At 42.1% G+C, this 22947-nt stretch overlaps 1 protein-coding gene across 1 annotated transcript in view; it reads right to left on the bottom strand.

Moving 5' to 3' along the window:
- Window positions 1–22947, bottom strand: part of ALK (ALK receptor tyrosine kinase) — a 321448-nt gene that overhangs the window by 231484 nt on the left and 67017 nt on the right. The window contains exon 2 of the mRNA XM_075749445.1: window positions 6425–6544. Coding sequence (XP_075605560.1) covers window positions 6425–6544 — 120 coding nt within the window. The remainder of the gene's footprint in view (window positions 1–6424; window positions 6545–22947) is intronic.

The following is a 22947-nucleotide window of genomic DNA, read 5'->3' as shown; positions in this document are numbered from 1 at the left end:
CCTGCCAGGCACCCCAGGCCTTACTACCCCTAGCAAATGCCTGGTCTTAGGGCTGCCATTCCAGGAGCTATCAAATGTGAGAGCAGCACCATGATCTGACAGGGGAGGTGGGGAACTGGGGAGGCGGGGAACTGGGGAGGCACTGGAGGAGCCCCACAGCATTGCCCTGTACAGCACGGCTTTGGGGTCCATCCTGCCCCATGAGCACACCAACCACTCTCCCAGCCCTGAGACTTAGCCTATGTTCATCAGGGATCTCCTTTTAATTTAAAGCTACTTAGAGCAAGTTAACTCGTCATTCTGAGTCCTTCCTCTGCTTTAGCACGTCTTCGCATACACTGCCCCGACCTTGAGTTTACTGACAGGAGAGCTCCCCTTCCTGACGGCGCTGTTCGGCAGCGGGCAACCTCTCCCCACACGACGCCCAGCCCGCCTCACCCACGCGCCACGCCGGCAGCCATTTTATGACCGGGGTTCGGACTAGGGGCAGAGCTCCGGCCAAACCCTAGAGCAGGGTGAAGCAGCCGGGCCCTCACCTGGGAGATGGGGATGTGTCCTTTCGGCCAACCACGGTGTGAAAGAGAACGGGAGGTGTCCCGGCGGGACTCGGTGAAGGCAGACCCTCAGGGTCTCGCCCCGTTTGCCAAGAGCCCCCCACCTCCTTCAAGACAGCGCCCTGTCCTTTCTCTGCTGCCGCCCAGGGCCTCTTCCTGCCTCCTCGCTCCGTAGACGCTTCCCAGCCCCTCCACCTCCAGTTTGCCGGCGGGGCTGGGGTCGTAACCCGTCCCCGCACAGCTGGCCGGCTAGGCGGCAACCCCGCCCCTAACGGGGCGGCGGGAAGCCAGGGACCCGGAGCCGCTGGGCCGGCCCTCGCAGGTGGGCGCCTCCGAGACCTCGTCAAGGCTCGGTGCGGACGAGGTCAACGCGGCCGGTTTCTCCGCGGCGTCCTAAGAGGTTATGGTGGGGGCGCGCTACCCGCCGGGCAGTCCCGGAGCTGGCTGCGCCAGCGCTGCTCTTCCCTTCGCCGCCCGCCTTGAAAGAGAAACGCTCTTTCCCTCAGCAGGGGCTATTAAAGTTAGATTGCATCCTGAAGAAATAAAGTTTCGGAGGAGCAGTACCCCACAGGAGGCATAATTTCACCTGCCCCGTAGGAAAAGGGAATGGCCCCCGGGAAGAGCGGCTCAGTGCCAAGCGCAGAGCGAGCCGCCTGCCTCCTTAAGGAGCCCAGGGCTCTCCTCATGCCAGAAGCGTTTAAATTAATCCTCTGGAGAGTCAAGCCGCAGCTGGATGGGCCACTGCTTAGAGAAAACGGCAATAATGCAACCATTCATTTATTTGTTAAGAGAATCTTTAAAATGACAGCATATACTTTATATCCACCCAACTCCTCAGTGTGCACCAGGGACTGAATCACCAAAATCTTTGACAGCTGCTTTGTTCAGTGGAAATCAAGCTACAAAGAAAAGGGCCAGGGCTCCTTTATCAATCAATTATAAGCACAGTCTGTCAAGACAGCTAGAGAGAGAGGTGTGAGGAGGGGGTGTGGGGAGAACAACCAGCAATAGCTCTCATTTTCATTCCTCCTGCTCTAAGAAGTGACAGAGCTTATCCTCCACACAAGAAATATTTGTCCACCAAGTCTCCCATGCATGCAGCAAAAAGAATAAATGAAAGTGCATTTCTAGTGCCAGTTCTAGCCAAAAGACTGAAGTACCGACTAACAGCGATTGTTAGAAAACATGCTCCAGTTGGCGCAAAACAGTGGTTGGATGAACTGTCATATTTTGACAATTCGTACAAGAGACCTATCACATGAAGTTTGAGAGATCTGTAGAGAAAATGAATACTTGGGAGACAGGGAGAAAAGACATTTGTTGTCTTACTGTATGTTATTTTATTATTGAAAAAATGTTGAGCTGTCATTGGCATATTATCTGCAGATGAAAGAGGATATAAGGAGAAGTATAACTTGAAAGACGGTAAAAATTTCTTCCTAACACAATTTTTTTTTCTTTCTTGCTTAGCACAGCCTTCAGTTTAGCTAGGCAGATGCTGCTTTTCCTGTGATTTTCCTCCCACTGGATTTCAGCACCATTGCACATGGCAAAAATACCACCTAATTGTTAAACAAGAATTCTTGCATATGTATATGGGGTCACAGCATCTGCTATTTTATATGAAGCAATTCTATTAATCTGGTGTTAATAACTGCTGTTAATTGAAGTCTTGCCCTATTATATTCATAACATTATTTCCAAAACTATGTTAGAGTACTTTTAAGATTGCAAAAAGAATGTGTTTGAATTAAGGTAGTACATCACTTTTGCAATATCTTTACTAGGAAAGCATTGATTCATTTTTCCTCGGGAACTAAGTATTATTCTCCTCATTCCCCTCCTGACTTTATCTCACCTTCCAAACAGGAACTTGTTGTAACAATTAGTTCATATCCATGTATCTCTGCCATGCTGAGCCAAGTATCATAGCTTTACTGTTCTGAAGATGTGAGTATTAGTCTGATTTGTTGTAGATTTATAAAACAAGTAGTTATGGGAACCTAACTGTAACACAAATTCATCTGGCTGGTGCCCTCTTTCTCTCCATCTTCCCTTTTGTTTGACGTTCAGACTCATTGAGTTTCATGTCAGCAGTATCTAGCTGGTATTCAACTCACATGAATGAAATGGTATTTTGAATGCATGCACATGAGTACTTGAATTCAACAAGTTGCGCACAACCTACCTGAGAAAAAAATTAATAATCTGACACCCTGCTGAGCAACTGTCATGCCACTGAGCATCAAATACGCAAGTGAGAATGATCTCAAATTATTCCACAGTAAAAGTAGTGCAACGCAGTTTTAATTTTTTATATTTTTTTTTTTTAGCAAACCCAATTCAGGAAATCATGAACTCATCACAGACAACGTTCTATTAGAAAGTGTAAAAAAAAAAAAAAACCAAACCAACAACCCTGTCAAATTCGCTTTCTGAAGACATAGAGCTGAGTGAAATTATTAGTAAGTTGTTAATAGAGGCCATCCTTTGGATTATGCTTTTAGTAGCTATTAAATCAAAGCTATGAATAATTACGCACTTGTGAAGGTATGTGTTCCTCCTCTGCTGAATCACCTTTTGCAGACATTTTTTAAGCACACTGGTCATTTGGTAGCCAAATCTGCTATTTCCCCCTGAGTTTTAGTCCCAGTTAACTTTGGAATCCAAAACACAACTATTTCCTAAACTTTGAGGGGGGCAAAAAAATCTGTCAACTATATTTCAGAAGTCTGACACAGCCTGAGAGAGGTACTTCTGCATTTTGCACAAAGCTGGTTCAGAACACCCAAGGAATTCAGCTGCTACTGGGGGGAACTGGCAAAGAGATGCACACACATCACAGCGGCATAAGAAGAGTTAAAAAGCAAAACCTATCTTTTGTTTCTCAAACGGTCCAGCCTTTATGGCTGTTACTCTCATGAAACGTGCTCTTCTTTCAAACCAGAATTTGACTTTTTTTTCCAGTTGGTAGTGCTTTCTTCAGTAGGCACAGTACCCTGCCAGGATGGCGTTCCACGTTCAGTGTTGTTTGCTGCCCGGGGAGGGGGGGGGCACATAGAGAACGGGGCAGAGAGGGGTGTATTAACTGCATGAAGGTTTCCAGGCCTTAAGGGGCACCCGTCGTCTGGAACCCCTGTTACAGAAGCTTAATGGATTTTACACAGTGGACAATTGATTTCTTATACAATATCTATACAGAAGAGAAAATTAATATTCAGCCAACCAGGACAAGAAATGAAATATGTGGCTGGGTGCTGTTAATCATGTAAGCCTCAGGACAGAGTTCCATCAGTGCTGCAAATGGGAGATTAATACGCTACCGTAAGTCCACATATGCAGAATGCATTAAAAGTTTGTTCTAGCCACAGGAAATAGTGTGAGTGTACCTCAAAGAGAACAAAAGAAAACACAAAAATAGGGAGATTTCAAGACTCCTCCTGCCCTGCAGGCTGAATTCCCAGATAATTTTGACTTCATATAGCTTTTTAAAGTCTTTATTTTTTGAAAGGCAGGTGGATTTTGCATCTCTGAGATGGTGGATGATTAATCAATGCTTGGATAGAGACAAATCTAGAAATCTCTAGACAAAATAGAAAAAAAGTCTTGTGAATGCATCACTCTCAAGTATCCTGTTGTGTCAGTGATTATCTTTTGGAATTGCTGCATACAGTTTCAAAGATATCATCAAGCACTCTTCCTGCTGGAACTACTACAGGCAGTCCATCAGAATTTTTAATTCTGAGCAGAGGAGCAAGGAACTTAGTTTGGCAGAGGAAGAGGGACCCTACATTTCAATTTACTCAGCCTTTCAATCAAAGAGATTTCTCCAAAAGCGGAACACGGGGAAAAAAGTAATTAAGACAACTAATATTGCCCCACTTCAGCAATGTCAGCCAGTTAATTAGATGGGTCCCATCAGATGATTAGGCAAACAAAGTTTTGATAGAAGTTTTATAGGGCACTCTGTAATCTTAATCACGCTGGGAGTAGCAAGGAAAGCTTCTGACAGAAGAGGAAAACACTCCAGTAGTAAAGGACTGCTAGCTTTTATTTCTGCTAATGACTTATTGTGTGATTTTGGATTAACCACTTAATCAGAAGGCTGGGGTGGTCCCGGGACAAGGTTACTCGCTTTCAGCTTGGATGGTCTAACTTTGTTTTCTGCCTTGCTCTGCTGAGTCCCTGCGTGACCTTCACAGAGCTGCTCAGATCCAGAGCCGAGGATCAGCTACTGAAAGGCATTATCCATCCCTGTCACGCTTATAGCAGTTCTGAACGGAAATTGAGATCCCTGGGAAGTTTACTAATAAACATTCAGGTCCCTGAAAGCTGCAGGTATGCAGAGGAACCGAGAGAAGTTTTACAAATTGCCCTGTTAGGCTTGGGCTATGGTTACAGGCTCTACTTCACATACACACACCAGTCCTCCGCACACTGCATATCTGAAGCGGGAGGAAATATGTCCACATAGCGATGCTGTGGGGTGTTTAGTCTGAAATGTATGACTTTGGGTGCCGCTGCTACCTCTTTAATTTAGAGGAGGTTCTACCAACTTTTGAAAAACTTAAGGTGCAAAGCTAGCAAAAATCAATCAACTCCTGCCCCTCTTCCAGATTCCCCACTAGCTTCAATGTTCATGTCCTGAATCACACCTCCTGAGCAAGAAAGCAGTTTAGACTTGTCCTGAGTGAAGACTGTATTTTGTGTAACACCTCATCAAATTCCTGTCTTTCCTTGCAAAACAGATGGTTGGAATATGGTAGAATTTGGTATTGTGCAACCAGCTAAAATCATAATAAATCATTTCTGCTTAGATGCAGTACATTTATCTCCATGTGATGCTGTCAGATGGAATCAATGCTTTTAGGTTTTAAGAACAAAGCCTTCCCTTAGAACAGTATTACTGAGAAACTGAAAGAGTTTAGGAAGAAGTAATAAAGGATAAATTAAAAATCATCCTTGCAACTTCAGAGAAAGCCAGGTGAGGGGAAAAAAAGATTGTGCTACTGTCCCTTCCAAAATGAAATTGGTGTGTCCTCATCGTTCAAGCAGATACAACAGCTAGGAGCAGGTATTGTATGCCACTGGAAAGAATATATATTGCACACATAAAAGGCTGCAACATAAATTTGAAGAAATATGGGACTCCTTCATATAGGTAGGTCAAACTTTTCCCTCAAGCAGATAATTACAGGCTTGGGGTGAGTAAATCTTATTAGCCTCTCTGCACCTTATCTCCCCTCATAGAGACTGGTAGTAGATATATAGTAGATATATTCTACTTCAGTCACTTTCTGGATTGCATATTAGATATTGCCTTATGCAGTCTAGTCCTAACTACGACCATAGTATTTCACAGTTGGAATGGCTATGGTTTGTCAGTAAACAGGTCATACGAGAGAACAGGTGAAAACAGATTCCCAGATTTTGGAAGGGATGGAAGTTAGGGAAGGAGATAGCAAGAAAAAGTAAGTTTGGTACACAGCTCTTCTCTTTATAATGCATATAACTGCATTCCAACACAGCACCCTAGTATTACAGTCTGGGAGCTGGTTTTCGAGGGAGCAGGCCAGGCCAGGCCAGCCACAGTCATCAGGCACCACCATGGAGATGGTGATGGGCCAAGGCCATGTTGGGACATCAGCCTGACTCCAGGCTGGGCTGAAATGGGGCTACTGGGCCCATGGGCAGGGTGGGGAAAGGCCCCAGTGGAGGCTGTTAAAGGGCAGTAAGGCTTATTAGTGCCCTCAGGGGCTGACAGTATGGATATTTTATCTTTGACTCGTGTTATTTTGCTCCAGCATTATACCAATATCCTTAGGCAGTTAGTTACAGTCCCTTGAGGAGAACATATAAATGCTACTCACTGTGTCGTCCTCTGTGGGGGAAGAAAGGGGATGTATCTCTCATGACCCAGGTCAGGTTCCAAGCAGAGTAACCAGGAGGAAGAGGAGGGCTGCTTGCTGGGAGATCGGAAGTGCTTGGACCTTTTGTTAAAAAAAAAAAAAAGAAAAAGAAACATTATGTGTGACGTAGCTACACATCAAGCACCAAGATCTTAAACAGCTTTATAGACCAAATGCAATAAGCGCTGATATTCGACTACTTCTTGGTTGGTTCTTCCTTCCCGATACATGTGCACACAGGGAGACAGGAGATAAATTGCTTTACATAGCAAAGTTATAGTCATCTAGAAAAACTGTCAACTTTAATCTCACACTGATTCTAAGTTCTCTTTGACCTTTCAATCGAATTGTTGTTTTAAAGTTTTGTTAGCATGTGGAGATCCCAAACATGGAACAGGCAAACATGTACCCAGATTCTGCTCAAGAACCCAACGCATCTCAAAGATGCTTTTGGGGATTAGAATACTATGGCGACCCAGAACAGGTGAGGATCCACACAAACCTGCACTAACTCTGCAAGACCGCAATGATGTTAGAGGTGCAAAGAGAAACAGCATCTGAAGTAACACACAAGGTCAATGAGCAAAGCAGAATTCTGTAAGCTTTGAAAGCACAGATTTTTCCTGTGAGTCTTTAAGTTGGATTTTTCTGACGATAACAGGATCTTGAGTATTCTCATCTCATTTTTTGAGGTCCTCAGGGAAAAGGTGGGATTTAACTTTGTAGAAATACAGGCAGGCAAAACTTGTGTTTGGGAGTTTTGTTTGATGGAACAAAATAAACCACTAGATTGCTGATAGGTTCTGATTTCTCAGAGAAGCCATAAAGAACTTGTTGTTCAGAAAGAAAATAAAAAGTGCATTTTTGATCTATTAAATAATATTTTTGTCAAGTAAGAATACTACAGTTGCTTGCTTGAATTCTTTTAGTTTGGGTGCAATGCTAGGCTTTGCTGTAATAACAGCAAAACAATTTGGTAATACTTCTCAATAAAAAGTTTGGTAAAACTTTCTGTAACAATAGGAATTAACTAACTTAGGGTGATAAGTAATTCAGAGTGCTGAAGAACTGTCCTCTTGAATGGATAAATAGTAACGGATAATAAAAGACACATTTTAAGAGGATAATAGTAAACAAAGTAAATGGCTGAAGCCTTGGGGAAAACACTGCTTTGATTCTGTTAAAGCTCTGCTTAGCCCTGCTTCCCGCTTCCACTGAAGAAAAACGTGGAAATTTCAGAGGGACTTGTCAGAAGCTTAAATACCAAGTGTTAGTTGTGCCCTATCTCATTCTCAGTGCAATCTCATTTTTAGCACACTCCCGTAACTCAGTAAAGACAGCAAAACCAAGAGAAAAATAACCCTTCTTCTGTAAGAGCTGTAACTCTTGCTCATTCCTTAGAGCAATAATCTTCAATATAAGAATGAACGTCACGCTGTATTGTAAGCCATTCTTGAGTGGAAAAAATTTAATATCCCTAATGGCTCAATTAAACCCAGTCTCTATGCTAAGTTATGGTACAATAACTAAATATCCCCTATTGTTGTCTGGAATGCAGTGACACAGGAGATCGGGCCAGTGATTTATGAGGGTAGGTATCAAATCTAGTGTCCTGCCTTCAACTGTGAATGATGAAGTGATAGGTAACTACGGAATAACCTTTATATTGGCTTTTCCTTCCTAACATCGAGACATAGTTGACATGTCTTTCAGTAGCCCCTGATACAGCTGGTTCTGGCAAATCATGTCTGGTTTCTTTACAATAGTTACCATAGTTGCTAAAACCAGACTTTTTCCTACAAATGTGCTTCACTTTGATGCTAATATAAAATAATAAATAAAAGAATAATATTAATAAAAATGAGCTCCTGAAATAAGGTAGTTTTAAAAGCAATGTGTGTTTTGCCTGATGTGAGATGTCTGACCAGTCTCGCTATCCCTGATATATAACATCTGTACCCAGTGACTCTCCAACATGGGGAATGATTTAATATCGTAAACACAGATCAGGGGTCTCCCACAGACAAGAACTCTGGGGCCTCTTTACCTGTAACAGACACAAAGGAATGCAGATGTCATATTTGGTACCGATACAGAGCCAAGGCTTGGGGTCAGAATCCTGTGAAAACTTCACACAAACCTGAAAAACCGACTTGCTCCCCATTTCTGTTCCCGTGGAAAAATCATCTGAGAGAAAGTCCCACCACGCATTTCTCTCCCTAACGCTGCGGCCACAGAACTCAAAATTAAATCACCGCTACTACCCTGGCAAGCCTGACCTGGGAATTGGTATCGCAACCATTAGCTGCAGTACCCCAAATTCCCTGGTACTCCTCACCCCCAGAAAAATGCTTCTGACAACTGTAATGCACTACATGTTGCATTCTTCAGAAATCATGCCCACCTTCAGCCTCAGCTCCGTCACCAATATATGCAGTAAATGGAGATAAAAAATAAAGTTGAACATCTGAGCAGAGAAGACAGAGCAGTCCAGGCACCTGAATCTCCCCTCTACCAGCAGAAAGAGGTGTGTAAGAGATGATAACATAAAAAATAGAAAGTTTTTCTCCATTTTTTAAGAATGGAATGGATTCGGTTCAATTCATTTTAACCTAAGAACTCCTTTTTCTCATATTCTTTAGGATTAATTTTGGAACTTCAGCTCAAATTATTTGTTTGGGCTATTAGTCTGAACCTGAAGACAAGAAGATTGTATCAGAAGTTATGAATCTTTCCCAATTACGTTATCTTCAGAGAAAGATGCTGGGTAAAAGGTTTTTGTATAGCCACGAGGCTACTCTTCACAGTGAGGAATGATTTGATTTCAGAGTGAGCTATAGGTTAGGAAAAGGAGAGACCTTTCCTCTTCTACCTCCAGGGCATTTTACATCCAGAAAGGTAATTACTGAAGACTGTATCAGCTAAACAAATGCTTCTTGTGCAGCAAGGGTAATGCAAATGTCGACCACACTGTAGCCATTTTACAAAATAAAGGGTTTTTTCCCCCTCTCAAAAACAATTCACATCATTGAAGCCAAAAAGGACTAAGAAAATTTTGTCCCCTTCTTTTTAAGTATGCTAACCTCCCCTTCCAGTTGTTTGTACCAGGGTGCTCTGTCACTTGTCAACAGCAACCCTAACCTTTAAAAAAAATTAATGGATTAGCAACTGGAAGCTGACAGCTCCATTTTTAGTAGCCAGAAGTATGGCAAGGTACAACAGAGGTTTCTTTGACATTCCTGCCTAAAGGAATATCCAGGGCCAAATCCTGACCTGGATTTGATATCCTGTACTCCATCACAGCTAGGAACGTGCACCTGAAGAGAACATTTGACATTTCTGTTTTTAAACTTGTGCAAAGGAATCTCCTTAGGGGATGTGAAATTCGTTCAGCCCACCAAGAGTTTTGGTAAAAAATAGAAAATGGTTCATGTGTACTGAACTCAAGCCTCAAGGTGACAAATTCATTAAATAAAATATTTATGTATTATTTTAATGAAAAATACCTCTTTAATAGAATAACCCTGCATGTTCACATAAAAATGGAACAACAAGAAAAGCTTTCCACTTGGGTAATTTGTAAATAAACAGGATTTCCTCCCTTTTTCACCCTTTCTGGAAGAAGGAAGAAATATCCTCAGCAATTAAGATACGTAGTTTTGTAAAGTTCCATGCAGTGCAGAAATGTAGTTGAATTTTTATCAAAACACCCAGGCCATTTTTAACCAAAAAGTGCACCTACATGTAAATGAATATTGCTTATTATTACCTTTGGATATTGCTTCATCACTCAGTGGATAAGCTTTCTGACTGCTTTCTGACTTTGCTGAGCTGTATTATTCCCAGTTTCTCCATGGTAAATCTGAGGTGACAAACCTGCACATACCTGTCCTCTAGATTTCAGAGTTGCAACAGACGTGTAAGCTAATAACTGAGATCAATGTGTACTTTCAGCTACATCTACTTCTGGAAACACATCTCAAAATCATTCATATTTGTTTGCACGGAAATCAGAAATCAACATTAGTAGTATTTGTGGCTCTGATTTATAGCAGCAATCAACAGAGTAGTTATTAGCAAATATTACAATGATGCGTTTAGAAACAGCCCCCATTAAGATCTGGATTTTCCAATCTCTGGGAACGCCTGACATTTCAGAAAAGGTTATTCCAGTTCTACTAAGTAAAAGGTAGCAATTTTTCACAGAAAGGAAATTACACAGTTATCTTTTTCCCTATTAAAAAAAAAAAAAAAAAGGCCAAATCTACTTGGGACCAAGGCAACTTCATTTCGTTAAAACAAACAAAAAAATCATATAGGCAGCTGACTGCCTAGGTACGGAAACCTCTGCAGACTTCTCCTATGAACCAGAGGCAGGCCAAGGACATCCTGGGAAGAGGCAGATCCAACACTGCGGGGCCTTGAAGCCCAACATCTCCATCTTGCAAAAGAGCTCTCAGGTCCCTGGCGTTTATGAAGCCCTGGCTGGCTATCACTAGCAAAGATGTTCAGGCTTGTCCCTGTCTAGCTGAGAGCATACACCCCAGAGGTCCTTGATAAAGGATTCCTGAGCTCCTGGCTCCACAAAAGTTTGTGGTTTCAGTTTTTTTGGGGGGTAAAGGGATGCAACCAGGGGGAAAAAAGATTGCCTGAGAATTCTCTGTAAGCTTTCAAATTCACGACTGACCCTCACAGTCACACTACCAGTACTCATACAGCCTCTTGGAAACTTTCATTTTTCCCTTCTTCCCGTCTACAGACATACTCAGTCATCCATGAAAGTGCAAAAAACATTATATCAAGGTGACCAAACAGCACCAAAACCAACAAACAGCCCAAGTAAACGCTTTGTGAATAATTCATTGACTCATCTATGCTCATACAAATCACTGTCCAAATCACGTTCAGAAGCAAAATTCAAATTTTGTTTATATCCAAGTCAGAGAATGAGGCAAAGGGCAAGTTCTTTCCATGCAGTTTCTTACTCTGACTAGTTGGTGAGCTTTACTTACATTAATGGGTGGATGTACTCCAGGGTTTCTTTTTACAAACCTTTTCTAAAGTACGAAAATGTTTGCTGACAGTCTGTCAAGTTTATCTTTTTCAGTTGGAAAATATATTTAATAATGCATTACGTTACAATGATTTTATGTCATATTGAAAGCCTGATGTGTGCAAATAAACGATAGTATGTGTGTCACTGAACCCATGCTGGATTGCTGCGGAGAAGAAATTTGCATTTAGTGGGCTGTAGCAGACCTGTGGATAGAGGATTCAGTCAGACGTACTGCGTGAGGCATAGAAGTGATCAGCAACACAGACTGGCAGATGCTGGGTTAGTAAATTTGGGAATAGCGTACACTTCCTCTACGTGAAGAATGTGTCACTAATAAAACTGTATTTAACTCAACAACTGTGTTATCCTTCCGGCCCTGACTACCTTTTTTTTTTTTTTTTGTCTTTGTAAGGCTTATTTAAAATTTTCTTTTAACTCCTTTCTGTTAGCAATGTATTTTTTTCCATCTCCTTTTCACAGGGAATATCAACTTTTGATTGAAAAAACCCAAATGCCTCAAAACTGACTAATTCTATCAGCAAATAGGTACTCCACAGCCCCATTCTTTTCTACCAACTAGGCAATCCCTCTGCCTACCGCATCCCGTGGACATTTATTGATGCAAGGAGACTCTGCGCTAAGTCTGGGAGATGTGGTCTGATCGGCAGACCTTGGCTCTGGGAGAAGAGGAGCACAGAACACACATTACAATTCCACCAAGGCATTTCGACAGGGAAATATTAACAAAGTATCATGTGTTGCTGCTGCTCATTACAGGGGGAAAAAAAAAAATCCACATTTTTCTGTTAAAAATGCAGGGGAAAACAACATTGTTTTCTTGCTGCTTTCTGTGAATTCTTAGTATTTGCATGTATATTGTAAAATCTAAGAAATTTTTTAATTTCTACTTTGAAAGCAAGTGGCATGCAAAGACCATTAAAAAAAAAACAATTAAAATGACCAAGTTTATATTCTACCCGGCTGAACTAATATAGTTTAAAAATATACTGCCATCTAGAGCACGTTACTGCATCTCCGCTGCTCTGCAGCTGCTGAAGACGTGCCCGGGAAGACACCACAAACCGGCAATGAATCACTGATGAAGAGCTCAGGGTCTCAATTACAGACCAGACTACGAATTGCTTAAAGTTGTTCCTCATCTACAAGAAACCTTTAAAAAATCCATCAGTAGATTGATCTTTGCCATAATAATCTTTTACAGCACAATTAAGCATCTCTGTGGGCAACACAGAGCAGACAAAGGACTGAGCGTTAGTAATTGAACTGCTCTCAACTCTGGTGCGTCCCCTCAAAAGCTGAGGCTACCGGCAGGACTGCGTCAAGGGACGCGCTTCTCCTGCCTGGCTAGCCCGCAGCTTTGCTGAACGAAGGGGAAAAGCCCTTTAGCAGCAAAGCTCCACGTACAAGCACACGTTCAGTATTTTGGATGCTTGTGCCTTGTATCAGCTTTTAGACATTGTAGGATCACAACTATAAAAAGAGTGTTGGGGTGGTGGCTTTGTGGGGCTGCGGTATTTTGACACACGGCAATGCTTGTCCTTCTCTTTGGACCGATAACCAATGCGTCTGAATTACTGACCAGGTATGCAGCGAAAACCAGAAACCATTATGTCCAGCTGTCTCCTGCAGCACGGACAGACCTCCAGACCCTGCAGACAGCAGGACAGCACAAGATAAAGTCTGTGGAATTGGTAACCTTTCTATTAAGGCACACTAAAGTACTTCAGGTTGCAGATGTTCTGATTTTTTTCTGTACGTGTAAAAATAAAGTGATCCTTCCACTGTTGTCTGGGGTATTTCTCTACTGTAGCTTAGAAAAACCTCCAACAAAGCAACTGAAAGGCAGTGTTAATGTTTGGTACGTGTGTGTCAGCGTTAGAGAGTTCCTCCGTTAGCGGTCATTGGGAGCCCATCCAGCGCCTGCTGGATGAGCCACTGGAAGGACTCTCCATTACAGTGCTCCTCGTCCAAAGGACTTCAGAGCAGTTGCTTACCAGCACGATTGCTATACCAGTATACATAATATATATATATATACACACACACCATACTATACCAGTATGATTGCTATACCAGTATATATGCTATAGCAGTATGATTCTCATCTGTCACAACCGGGGTCCTGATCCCACGTATTCCCAGTGTCCATCTATCCGCATGGCTCAGAGTACCCCTCTACATGTACCCTTTCCCTTAATCTGTACCCAGTTAACATAACCTCTAGAAGCATAGTGGCCAGGCTTTCAAGGAAAAAAAAAAAAAGTTGTTCTGACAGCATTTTAATAATTCATCACACCTACTGACACATATAGTGCCTTTACCTTGGACTTCTGCATAGCTACTTCCATATTTAACACATACACCCAGTTGGAGTCTCTCATCAGATTTGCACACTTCCTGTATCATTTTAAGTAGTGGGATTAAGAAAAAAGACAGAAACAAACCCAGAAACAAACTCCTCCTCTTTATACACTCAAACCCCTCTTTTGTACTGCACTGACTGTGTACTAAACCAGAATGCATACGTTTGTACATCACTAAGCAGTTATCACTTTAACAGAGCTGCAGATATTTAGATACTCGGTGGCCCACAGTCCCTGCAAATTTGAATAGAAGCTCATATTTTTCTCAACATCTGCCTTTTGATCTGTGTCTCTTGTTTTCAAGGTGTGGCATTCAATGCTCAGTTATTTTTGTCTCCATATTTCTTAAGTGTCAGCGGACAAAGACCCATGCAAAAATTCCTTGAACATTTAAATGTCAGGGGCAGTGAGTATTTGAAGATTTCAGTGCAGACCTGAATCTCTGTGGTCTGCAGGAGGCTTTTCACCCTCAGAGCAGGCGGCCTGCATCACATTTTAAAGACTGCTTCTTTGATCAGGATGAAAATGGTGGTAACTCACTTCTCCTCCCACACTTTCATGTCCTGTCAGTACCTCTGGCTCTGGAGACACTCGTAACAATGTTTAGGGAACATTTTTTTCTTTCATATATAGCAACTAAACGCCCCCCTTCCAACTCAAATCCGTCTACAGTCACACATGACCTGAGCAGTTAAAACCTCCTCTCCCACTGCACTGCAGCATTGAGCTTGGATGGGGGGGTAGAGAGGAAACAAAGTTCATTTTCACACACGTGTTGCATATCAGAAGGAAGGACAAACTTTTTTCCTATGGTTCCTAATACAGACACAAGACACAATTTCAAGGTCCCGGTTCAGCCTGAGTTAATTTGGGAAGTGTCTTTACTTCAGTCCAGCTGATTTATCCAGGTTTCCCCGGGAACTCTCATGCCCTCTATGCCATACTACTGCTACATATACCCCTTTCTTTGTGAAAAAAAGCTTTTTGGACATGTGTACCATCCTTCTTTCTCAAAGAGCATGGGGCAACCTCCAGAGCAGTCACTCATCTACCACCTGGCATAAGCCCACCTCAGGCGCGAGCCGGCCTTGTTTCGCTGCCTGGAACCATTCAACAGTGCCACCTGCAAACGGTGGCCAGTAAATACTGGTTATTTGGAAGAAAGCAACAGCAGTGGCATAAGTCAGCCTTATTTTTTCTCATTACTACCATTATTACTATTATTGCTTCTGTGAAAGGAGGGAAATTCTATGCTTCTTGTACAAGCGCATGTGAAAGATAATGTTGGCAGAAGGCTCAATAATGGTCTCACATATAGAGATACAAATCCAGGGGCTGTTTTTTTAAATCAGACATCCCCACCCCTTCACATTTAAAATAGGCCACAAACAAAGGAAATACAATACAGGAACTTCAGGTAAAAAGTGGAGATTTCCTGTACAAAAGAGGCAGAAATCCTGAAACGATGTCTCCCATAGAAACTGTGCCTCGACTGTGCCATGCAGGCGGAGGGAACACCTTTAGAAAGGTCACTGCAGCTCCAGAGGCTTTGTCCAGCCTTAATACATGGAATAATTCTGAAACCTTGCAATCCAAAGATGGCATTTTAGAAGAAGAAACTTTTAAAATACGCCTGCCGTATCAAAACATGAAGTGAAGACTCTGAGGAATTATACGAAGCCCTACATACATACAACGGACACAAACTGTGAAGCAGTGACAGTTATGAAGTTCCTGCCATTTGTATGGCTAAACCCATTTATTTGCTGCATTTGGCATTTCTGTTAAGATATAGTGTTGCAGAATAGCAACAAATGTGCAGGGTGTTTTGGTACCAGAGAAAATACTAGACATTTGTTATTTGTAGGCAAGCTGCATTATTTCTAGAAATAGCAAAAGGGTGCGATGACTATTTCAATCTAAAACACAGCTGTCTTGGCAGTAACAATAAAAACTACTTCATATTCCCTTTACTGGGAAAGATGCCAATGTGCTTATATTGTCTATTTTCACTGCAACATTTAATTTTGCTTAAGGTAAAGGACAGCATCTCTGACTACAACTGTGGGGTATTTAGATGGGAAAGTACTTCTCAAGAAGTTCTGGAAGTGCTGCCAAAATGAAGGCCATAAAGCACCTGAGCGAGGCACAAGAAACTCCTGTCTTCACTCATATAGACACCTCTGAGTTGACTAGGAGTAGATTGTAAAAGGGAAATTACTCATCATTCTGTTTTTCAGGTGCAAAAGAAAAACAAGAAGCAGTATCTCTGGAGAGACTCTGACTTTTTTTTTTTTTTTTTTTTTTTTTACTTATTTTTTTATGACCGTGGCACAATTTTGCTCTGTATAGCTGCTTTCCAAAGATCTTAATTGTTAAGTAATCCTCAGCATTCTCGTAAGAGAGGTGAGTGATGTTATATAGCAGCTGATGCCCCCAGCCACCACTGTCCTCTGCTGGATGGCACCAGAGCGGTTCAGTTACGTGATACAAGAGACGAAGCTTTCTGTTTTCTCTGTGACATGTTCCTACATACTGCCACAGCCTTCCTCAGATGTGGCAGAACTGGTGAGAAGGACTGGGCTGAAAAGCTGGCCCATAAGGAGCTGAAACATAAGGAGCTGTAAAACAACTAGTAGAAGACGTGAACCACATGGAAAAAATTGGACATGACGGATTTGTTGCAGAATTATGTACCTCTTATGTGGAAGGGTACTAAGAAACCATGGGATTAAATGACCCGCTCAAATTCACATTGCAAAATGGTAGCAAAGTTTAGAAGAGAAAACAACCTTTGTTGTTTCCTTCTCCCCAGAGGTCCCCACTTCTGGTAGTCCAGCCCTGTCTCTGCCAAATGACTTCACTCTGTCTTGCGAAAGTGAGATTCTGCGCATCTGGAACAGAGCCAGCATGTGGACGGAGTTTTAATCTACGCAAAAATTAAACAAAATAGCCTTGCAGGAGTATCTAGAAGGACAGTAAGATATTTTATACTGATTTTTGTTTTTCATTTTCCCCCAAGTTTATGTCTATCTAAATCCTTGCCTGCAAAAGAGAAATAACATCGCTTCTCTTCCCCCCAGAACCTGCACTGTTCAAAAAGAATTTCCCAAAGTGATTACCGAAAAGCCTGTAAGAGAAATGATTACAAATGGCTGAGTTAACTGCTCCAGACGGCCTCATCAGTCATCATAATGCGGTCTCAGCACCAGACTCATCAGGACAGGCAACTTGTCATGACAGATGACACCTCTTCAAGAAGACTTCCTCCCATGGCTTTTCCCCAAGAAAGTCCTCTGGGGTTAAGGTGCTTGCAAATAGCAGCCCTTAAGCAATAATCAAGGAGGAGTCATCACCAGCTGCCTTCAGTGAGCTGCTTCAGTGTTGGGGCGCTTTTTTTTTTAAGTTTTACCTTTAGTTTCTGAGTGTGGAATGTTTTATCTGCGTGCATGTCTTGAAATCAAAGTACTTTCGGCAGTTGCTCTAAAGGTGAATTTAGAGATGATGATAAGAGGGACAAATTAAAAGAGGAGGCTAGAAAAAGCTGAGACAGCACTGCCAGCCCCAAATGCTGTAAAACAATTTGCAGTCTATGCCTCATTTTCTGCATATAGAAAAGGAAGAGTATACAGACCTCTGCTGTGAGTGTGCTAGGGAAACTGGCTAGTTGAATTCTTTCGAGTTACACAGAACCTTCTGTGATGAGCGCCACAGTAATATTCATTATAAATAAAAGCCAACTTATCATCCCACAGTTACTGTTTTGTGAACTGGAACTCAAGAGAGCCAGTTCCATTCCCAGCTCTTCTTACCGGCAACGGGATCTAAGATAAATTGTGTAGTTTCTTCTGTTTTTTCTGCTACTAAAATGGAAGTAATGATGATCACTGGGCTTGGGAATCCTTGGATAAAAAGCAGTAAATATTTTTATGAAGAAATGTCTAAGCAAGGTTTTCAAAATATCATTTCCCTTAAACTCTATTGTCCTGCTCCTCACATACAGTTTTTACTATGGTGAGGGCAAAAAGCTTGTTAAAGAACAACAGTTGGCTTCTTAATGACACACATCTCAGTCACAGTGAAGAGGGAAACTATTTGCAATGAACTGTTTGTTTGTGAAATTTGGCACTTGTTGGCTGTTTGCAAATTGTTCACGGACAGACCGCAGTTGATGAATACTTTGAAATTACTCAAATATTTACTGGGAACAGATTTCAGCCCTTGGGGTTTTCTGTTTGTTTGCTTTGCGTGGTACTCCAGCTATGCACCAGTTGGTCTTTCAAATGCGTGTGGTACTGAATAGGTGCTGGATCCGAGCAGCAATCTCAATTTCTGCTTTGAAAACTCCATTGATTTCTTTTTTTTTTTTTCCATTCCACATGTTGGAGTGAAGAGGAATAAATCTGAAGTTTCCTGGAAATAAAATCTTATATAGGAAAACAGCTTGAGAGCAAATGCTTTTGTGTAAAGAAATTAAAATTTAAATGTTTCATGTCAATTTTACAGTAAAGTATACTATAGTACAGTTGCAAATGAAGGAAATGATCCAAATGCTTCATCATGGTAAGGTCAAAACATTTCATTTTTATTTTCGCCCAGACTGAAAAAGACCCCGGCATTTTGTGTAAATTGATATATTCCCATAGGAAGTCTAGTTTTCAAAAGTATATTTCCTGATGGAAAATCTGCCATTAGAAAACAACCTAAGTAATTCTAATTCTTCTGCATCTGACAAAATATGCCTTTGCTATGCAGCTGCCAGAGCTCAGCTTCTCAGGTTCTCTGAGCATTCCCCGACAGGGATCTTGAACTGGAGAAGCCACTCAGCTTGGCCAGTCTGAAAAACACTCGTGGAGAGTCAATGAGGTCTTTAAGAAAATATAGTAAAGAGCAAACCAGAATGAGCACAGCTATAGCAAACTCATAAAAAATTCAAATGAAAGAAATTCTCTATCGGCTACAAACTTCAGATGGATATTTATTCTTATTGACAGAGAGGGAGCTGCATATCAGAGACAGCACAACGCACTCTGGGAATTACAACAACAGACTGAATCCCCACCAGAATGATGTCACCGCTCCTTATATCCATACCCTTCCTTGATAACACTGGCAGGCAGTTTCAGAATGAAAAACACGCATTTTCCGTTCCTTTGTAAAAAAAAATAAATGTTGGCCTTTCTGTTTACAGGCTGCCCGCACCTCTAGTCCTAGCCACACCTGTAACTGCCTTACAGTGCAAGCAGGTCATCCATCACGGCAGGCAGTGAGCTGATCTGGCACGTGCGGAGTTGCAGAGAGCCACTCTGTAAGTTTGTGTCCCATCAGGGAGGCAAGAGCATTCAGCCTTTTCATAATTTCTGGTTTCAAATTGGGAGAAGTCTTTTGAAACAATCAGTTTTACAAATTTCTTCCAAGGCCTGCCTAATATCCCTCTGTCAATGATAGTATTAGCAATCGCAGAAACTATCAGGTGAGGATTTGGGGTATTTCCAAGGTTCTTTTCATATGGCTTAGCAAGTAGAAATAAACGGCAGCCAGTATCGCCTTACCAGTCAGCCCTCCAGAATTCATTAACGAAAGCATTCATGACCCAGGACTACAGTTGGAGACATTCTAGGAAACTATAAAATTACACGAAGAATAAGTATTTATATTAAGTAACTTGTTATTCAAAACTGTTGTAGAGAGTTATTTGGCATTAAAATATTTGCTGCACGCCACAGTGCTGTCTTAGAGCATCTTCCCCCCTCTAGTCCACGTGCTGTGGAGATGGCTGTACGGGCTCTAGACACAAACAGAAACTGTCCCACTTTGCACACGACAAAAGTCACTCCAGCTTCAACCCACTCAGATGATGTCGTAGATCTTAGAGTCACATATCTGTACTCCTACCTAAGAAAAAAGTACTTTGTGAAGGTAAGCAGCCTTCTTTGCATCCCATTTACTAAAAGAAATCCAGGCAAGAAATAAAACAGGGAGCATGCTTTTCTCCCGTGATAACTTTGTCTCAGGAGAGACTCTGGTTCAGCAGAGTGTCTTAAATCTGTAAAGCCAACTGGAGCAGGTCGTAGAGACCACCATCCTACGGACACATTGCAACTTACAAAGAGAGGGTATGAATAATTTGATAAAGTTTTTGAATTATACAGAGGTAACCAGATGACGCAAAAGAACAGAGGATGGTAAGGGGATTTTTACCACCAGATCACTAACTTCACTACCTGGCCGTCAAGGCAACTCTAATACCGTTTGGTGGTCAGGGTCCTGTTTTCTCACATCTTGATGATAGCAAGGGCCCCAGTAAGGTATTTCAATACTCAGAGCATCCTCTCTCTCCCTCCAGGTTCTTCTCAGTCCTTATCTGCCTCAGGTGTCCCTAAGCCATTATGGCCTCCTGCTTATGGATGTCAGATAGTCATTCTTCTGGGCTGCTAGAAGCAGTCTTCAGGAATTGGTTATATCTGCTTTAGTTTTGCTTTATTTCTTGTCCTCCCTTCCTCTACTCAAGAGAAGAACTAGGGACAGGCTCTCTCCCTGCCCTCTTTTTTTATATCCCTGCTCCTGCACCATGACTGAGTGCAGGAGGCCTAGGATTTCCCATGCCATCGAGAGGGAACTACTTTCTTGGCTCTGGGAGCTGGTACCAGAGGCAGCACTGGCTCTGTGGGGAGGTCTCTCTGGCATTTAGCAGCCAGGTGCCTGTCACCAGGTCAAAGCTTGGTCTGGAGCACCTGAAGGACTTGGAAGGGATGGCAGGGTATAGGAGCAGACTACTTCTCACAGTGAGGGACTGCGTATGTTCCTCTGTGGATGAAACCTGCCTCTGTCCAGCTCACGCAGAGTTTTCGAGTAGTAGTTGCCATCTCAGATGCTTGTGCTCCCTGAGCACCCACAATCTAACATTTATCAGGGAAACAGTGCTAACTTGTCCGGTCTGCCCTTATTGCATTGCTAAAAATAGTAATTAACCTGTTTTTCTGCTCCTCGCTATCTCTGGAGTACACCTGCTTACACAAGGTTGATCAGAATCCAGCTCGCTACTCACAGGAATTAACATCATTATCTCCCTGTACAGACTGCCTGAGCTGCAAATTCACTTCCCCCATTCTGAGTTTTAATCTGCCGGTAGTTCTTCTGCCTTCTGACCATTGAATCCTGGGCCGCATGTGGGAACGTCAAGAACTTTCCCTCCTTCCTCTCTGCAGCCTATTCTGCAATGCAGCGTGCCCTGCTCCTCAGGGCACTGGCCTCTTTGTCTGTAGCAGCACCTGACCCACCATTTCCACCACGACCACCTAGAGCTGGAAGCTTCCTACAGCGCATCCACTAACAGTGAAACTAAGTCAAACCCCTTCAGTCAAACTCTCCTGAATTTTAAGGTGTGCAGAATCAAAATCCAGCCTGGAACCCTGGCTTGGAGGGATCTGTATCATCTCACGTCCAGTAACTGCAGAGTATGAGGCCACTTCTATTGTAGTCTAAAAAGGATTTTTCACAGACCTGTCACCAGTGACAGGTCAATCACAGCGCCATAATCAAAATCCAAACTGCTACTTTTAAGTCTATTTTTGTGAAACCTTGACACCAGACAATCAGAATTGATATGGGATGAAATAAGCAAGATTGCGCTGAATTTCATCTAAACTTTTTAAGATAATCTGTTTGGCTTTTTTTCTTTTTTTTTTTCTTCTTTCCTCCTTAATTGAGTTCCTCTCTCTTCTAGGTAATGCTGCTTTTTCCAGTAATAGATTCAGGCTGTATCTTTTCTAGCCACCGAAACAGATCAGAATGCTGCAGGTACCTGGCTTCTCTTCTCTTTTCCCATCCAATTTTGCAGGTGTTGGAGGTCAGTATCCAAATGATCTCCTCCTTAACCAAATTGAATGACACCTCCCAATTTTTAACATAACTCTAGCGCACAGATATCAGCTGTGTAAAAATATTATAATGGGACTTTATATTAATGCAGCAACAGTACTCGGCTGGACAATGAAAAATGCAATAATTACCTGACGTGCAAATACAACCTAGGGTCAGAGTTAAGCCTGGTTTCTTCTGTCTTTGTACAGCGTACATAGTAGCAAAACCCCTGTAAACTGAACTAATGGGCTCAGTAAAACCTGTGCAGTCCCAGTGCTTTCAGTGGTCAGGCTAGGTTACTCACCAGAACCTGGCTTAACAGCGCCGGTATTGATAGCACTCAGGTGCCTGAGAGCCTCTGTGCTGTGCCAGCTATTATTTTTGGTGGATATAATATAGGAAGGTGGAGATTCCAGCTTGCTCAAAGCTGAATTGGTTCTGCAATGCTAATAGAAGTAAAAAGCAATAAAACCCATCATGTTGTCACTAACAGATTTTATCTGTGTCTGAACGTACATTGGGAGTATACTCTATTTATTAAATAAGGACCTTTTTTGAATAGTCATTCTCTAGAGTAGAATAGCATTTTAAGATTGGTAGTGAATTACATTTGTTTGGGGATTTCATCAGGATGCTGTGGCATTCACGATTTTAGCATGCTCCAGTCTTGTAGTAAGAGCAAAACTGCAAGGTTGGTTTTAAGTGGGAGCAAAATTCAGCACAATCCATAGCTATTGTGGGGTCAAAAGCCAAAGTTTTTGCTAATAATTAAAGCTTCCATGTGCTGGCTAAACTTATGCTTTAGTGAAGAAATAAAAAACCCCACCTCTGTGTGGTTTAAGCATTATCTCTACCAAGTATCTTACTAGTGGCTGAGCTCCAGGCAATACAGAACTAGTAAAAAAAACCTAAAACCAAGTGGGATATAACCTAATGCCTGCATCCTCCAGCAGAATCAGAGAAACAAAGTTTCCTCTGTCAATATATTGATTTTTCCAGGCTTAGCTCATTTTTTTAGAACAAATATTCTTTGGAACTTAACTTCATCCTGAAATGGTGGTGGTAGGGAGGAATGTAATATTTATTTACTTTTCTGGTTTTAACCGAAGAAAGTCGTGATCCACAGGTACGCATGATCTAAAGGAGCTAGAGGGGTAAGTTTACTCACTGGTGAAAACAAA

The sequence above is a fragment of the Balearica regulorum genome, chromosome 3 (assembly GCF_011004875.1).
Source record: "Balearica regulorum gibbericeps isolate bBalReg1 chromosome 3, bBalReg1.pri, whole genome shotgun sequence".
Lineage (NCBI taxonomy): Eukaryota > Metazoa > Chordata > Aves > Gruiformes > Gruidae > Balearica > Balearica regulorum.
This window is presented reverse-complemented; position numbering and strand designations above follow the sequence as displayed.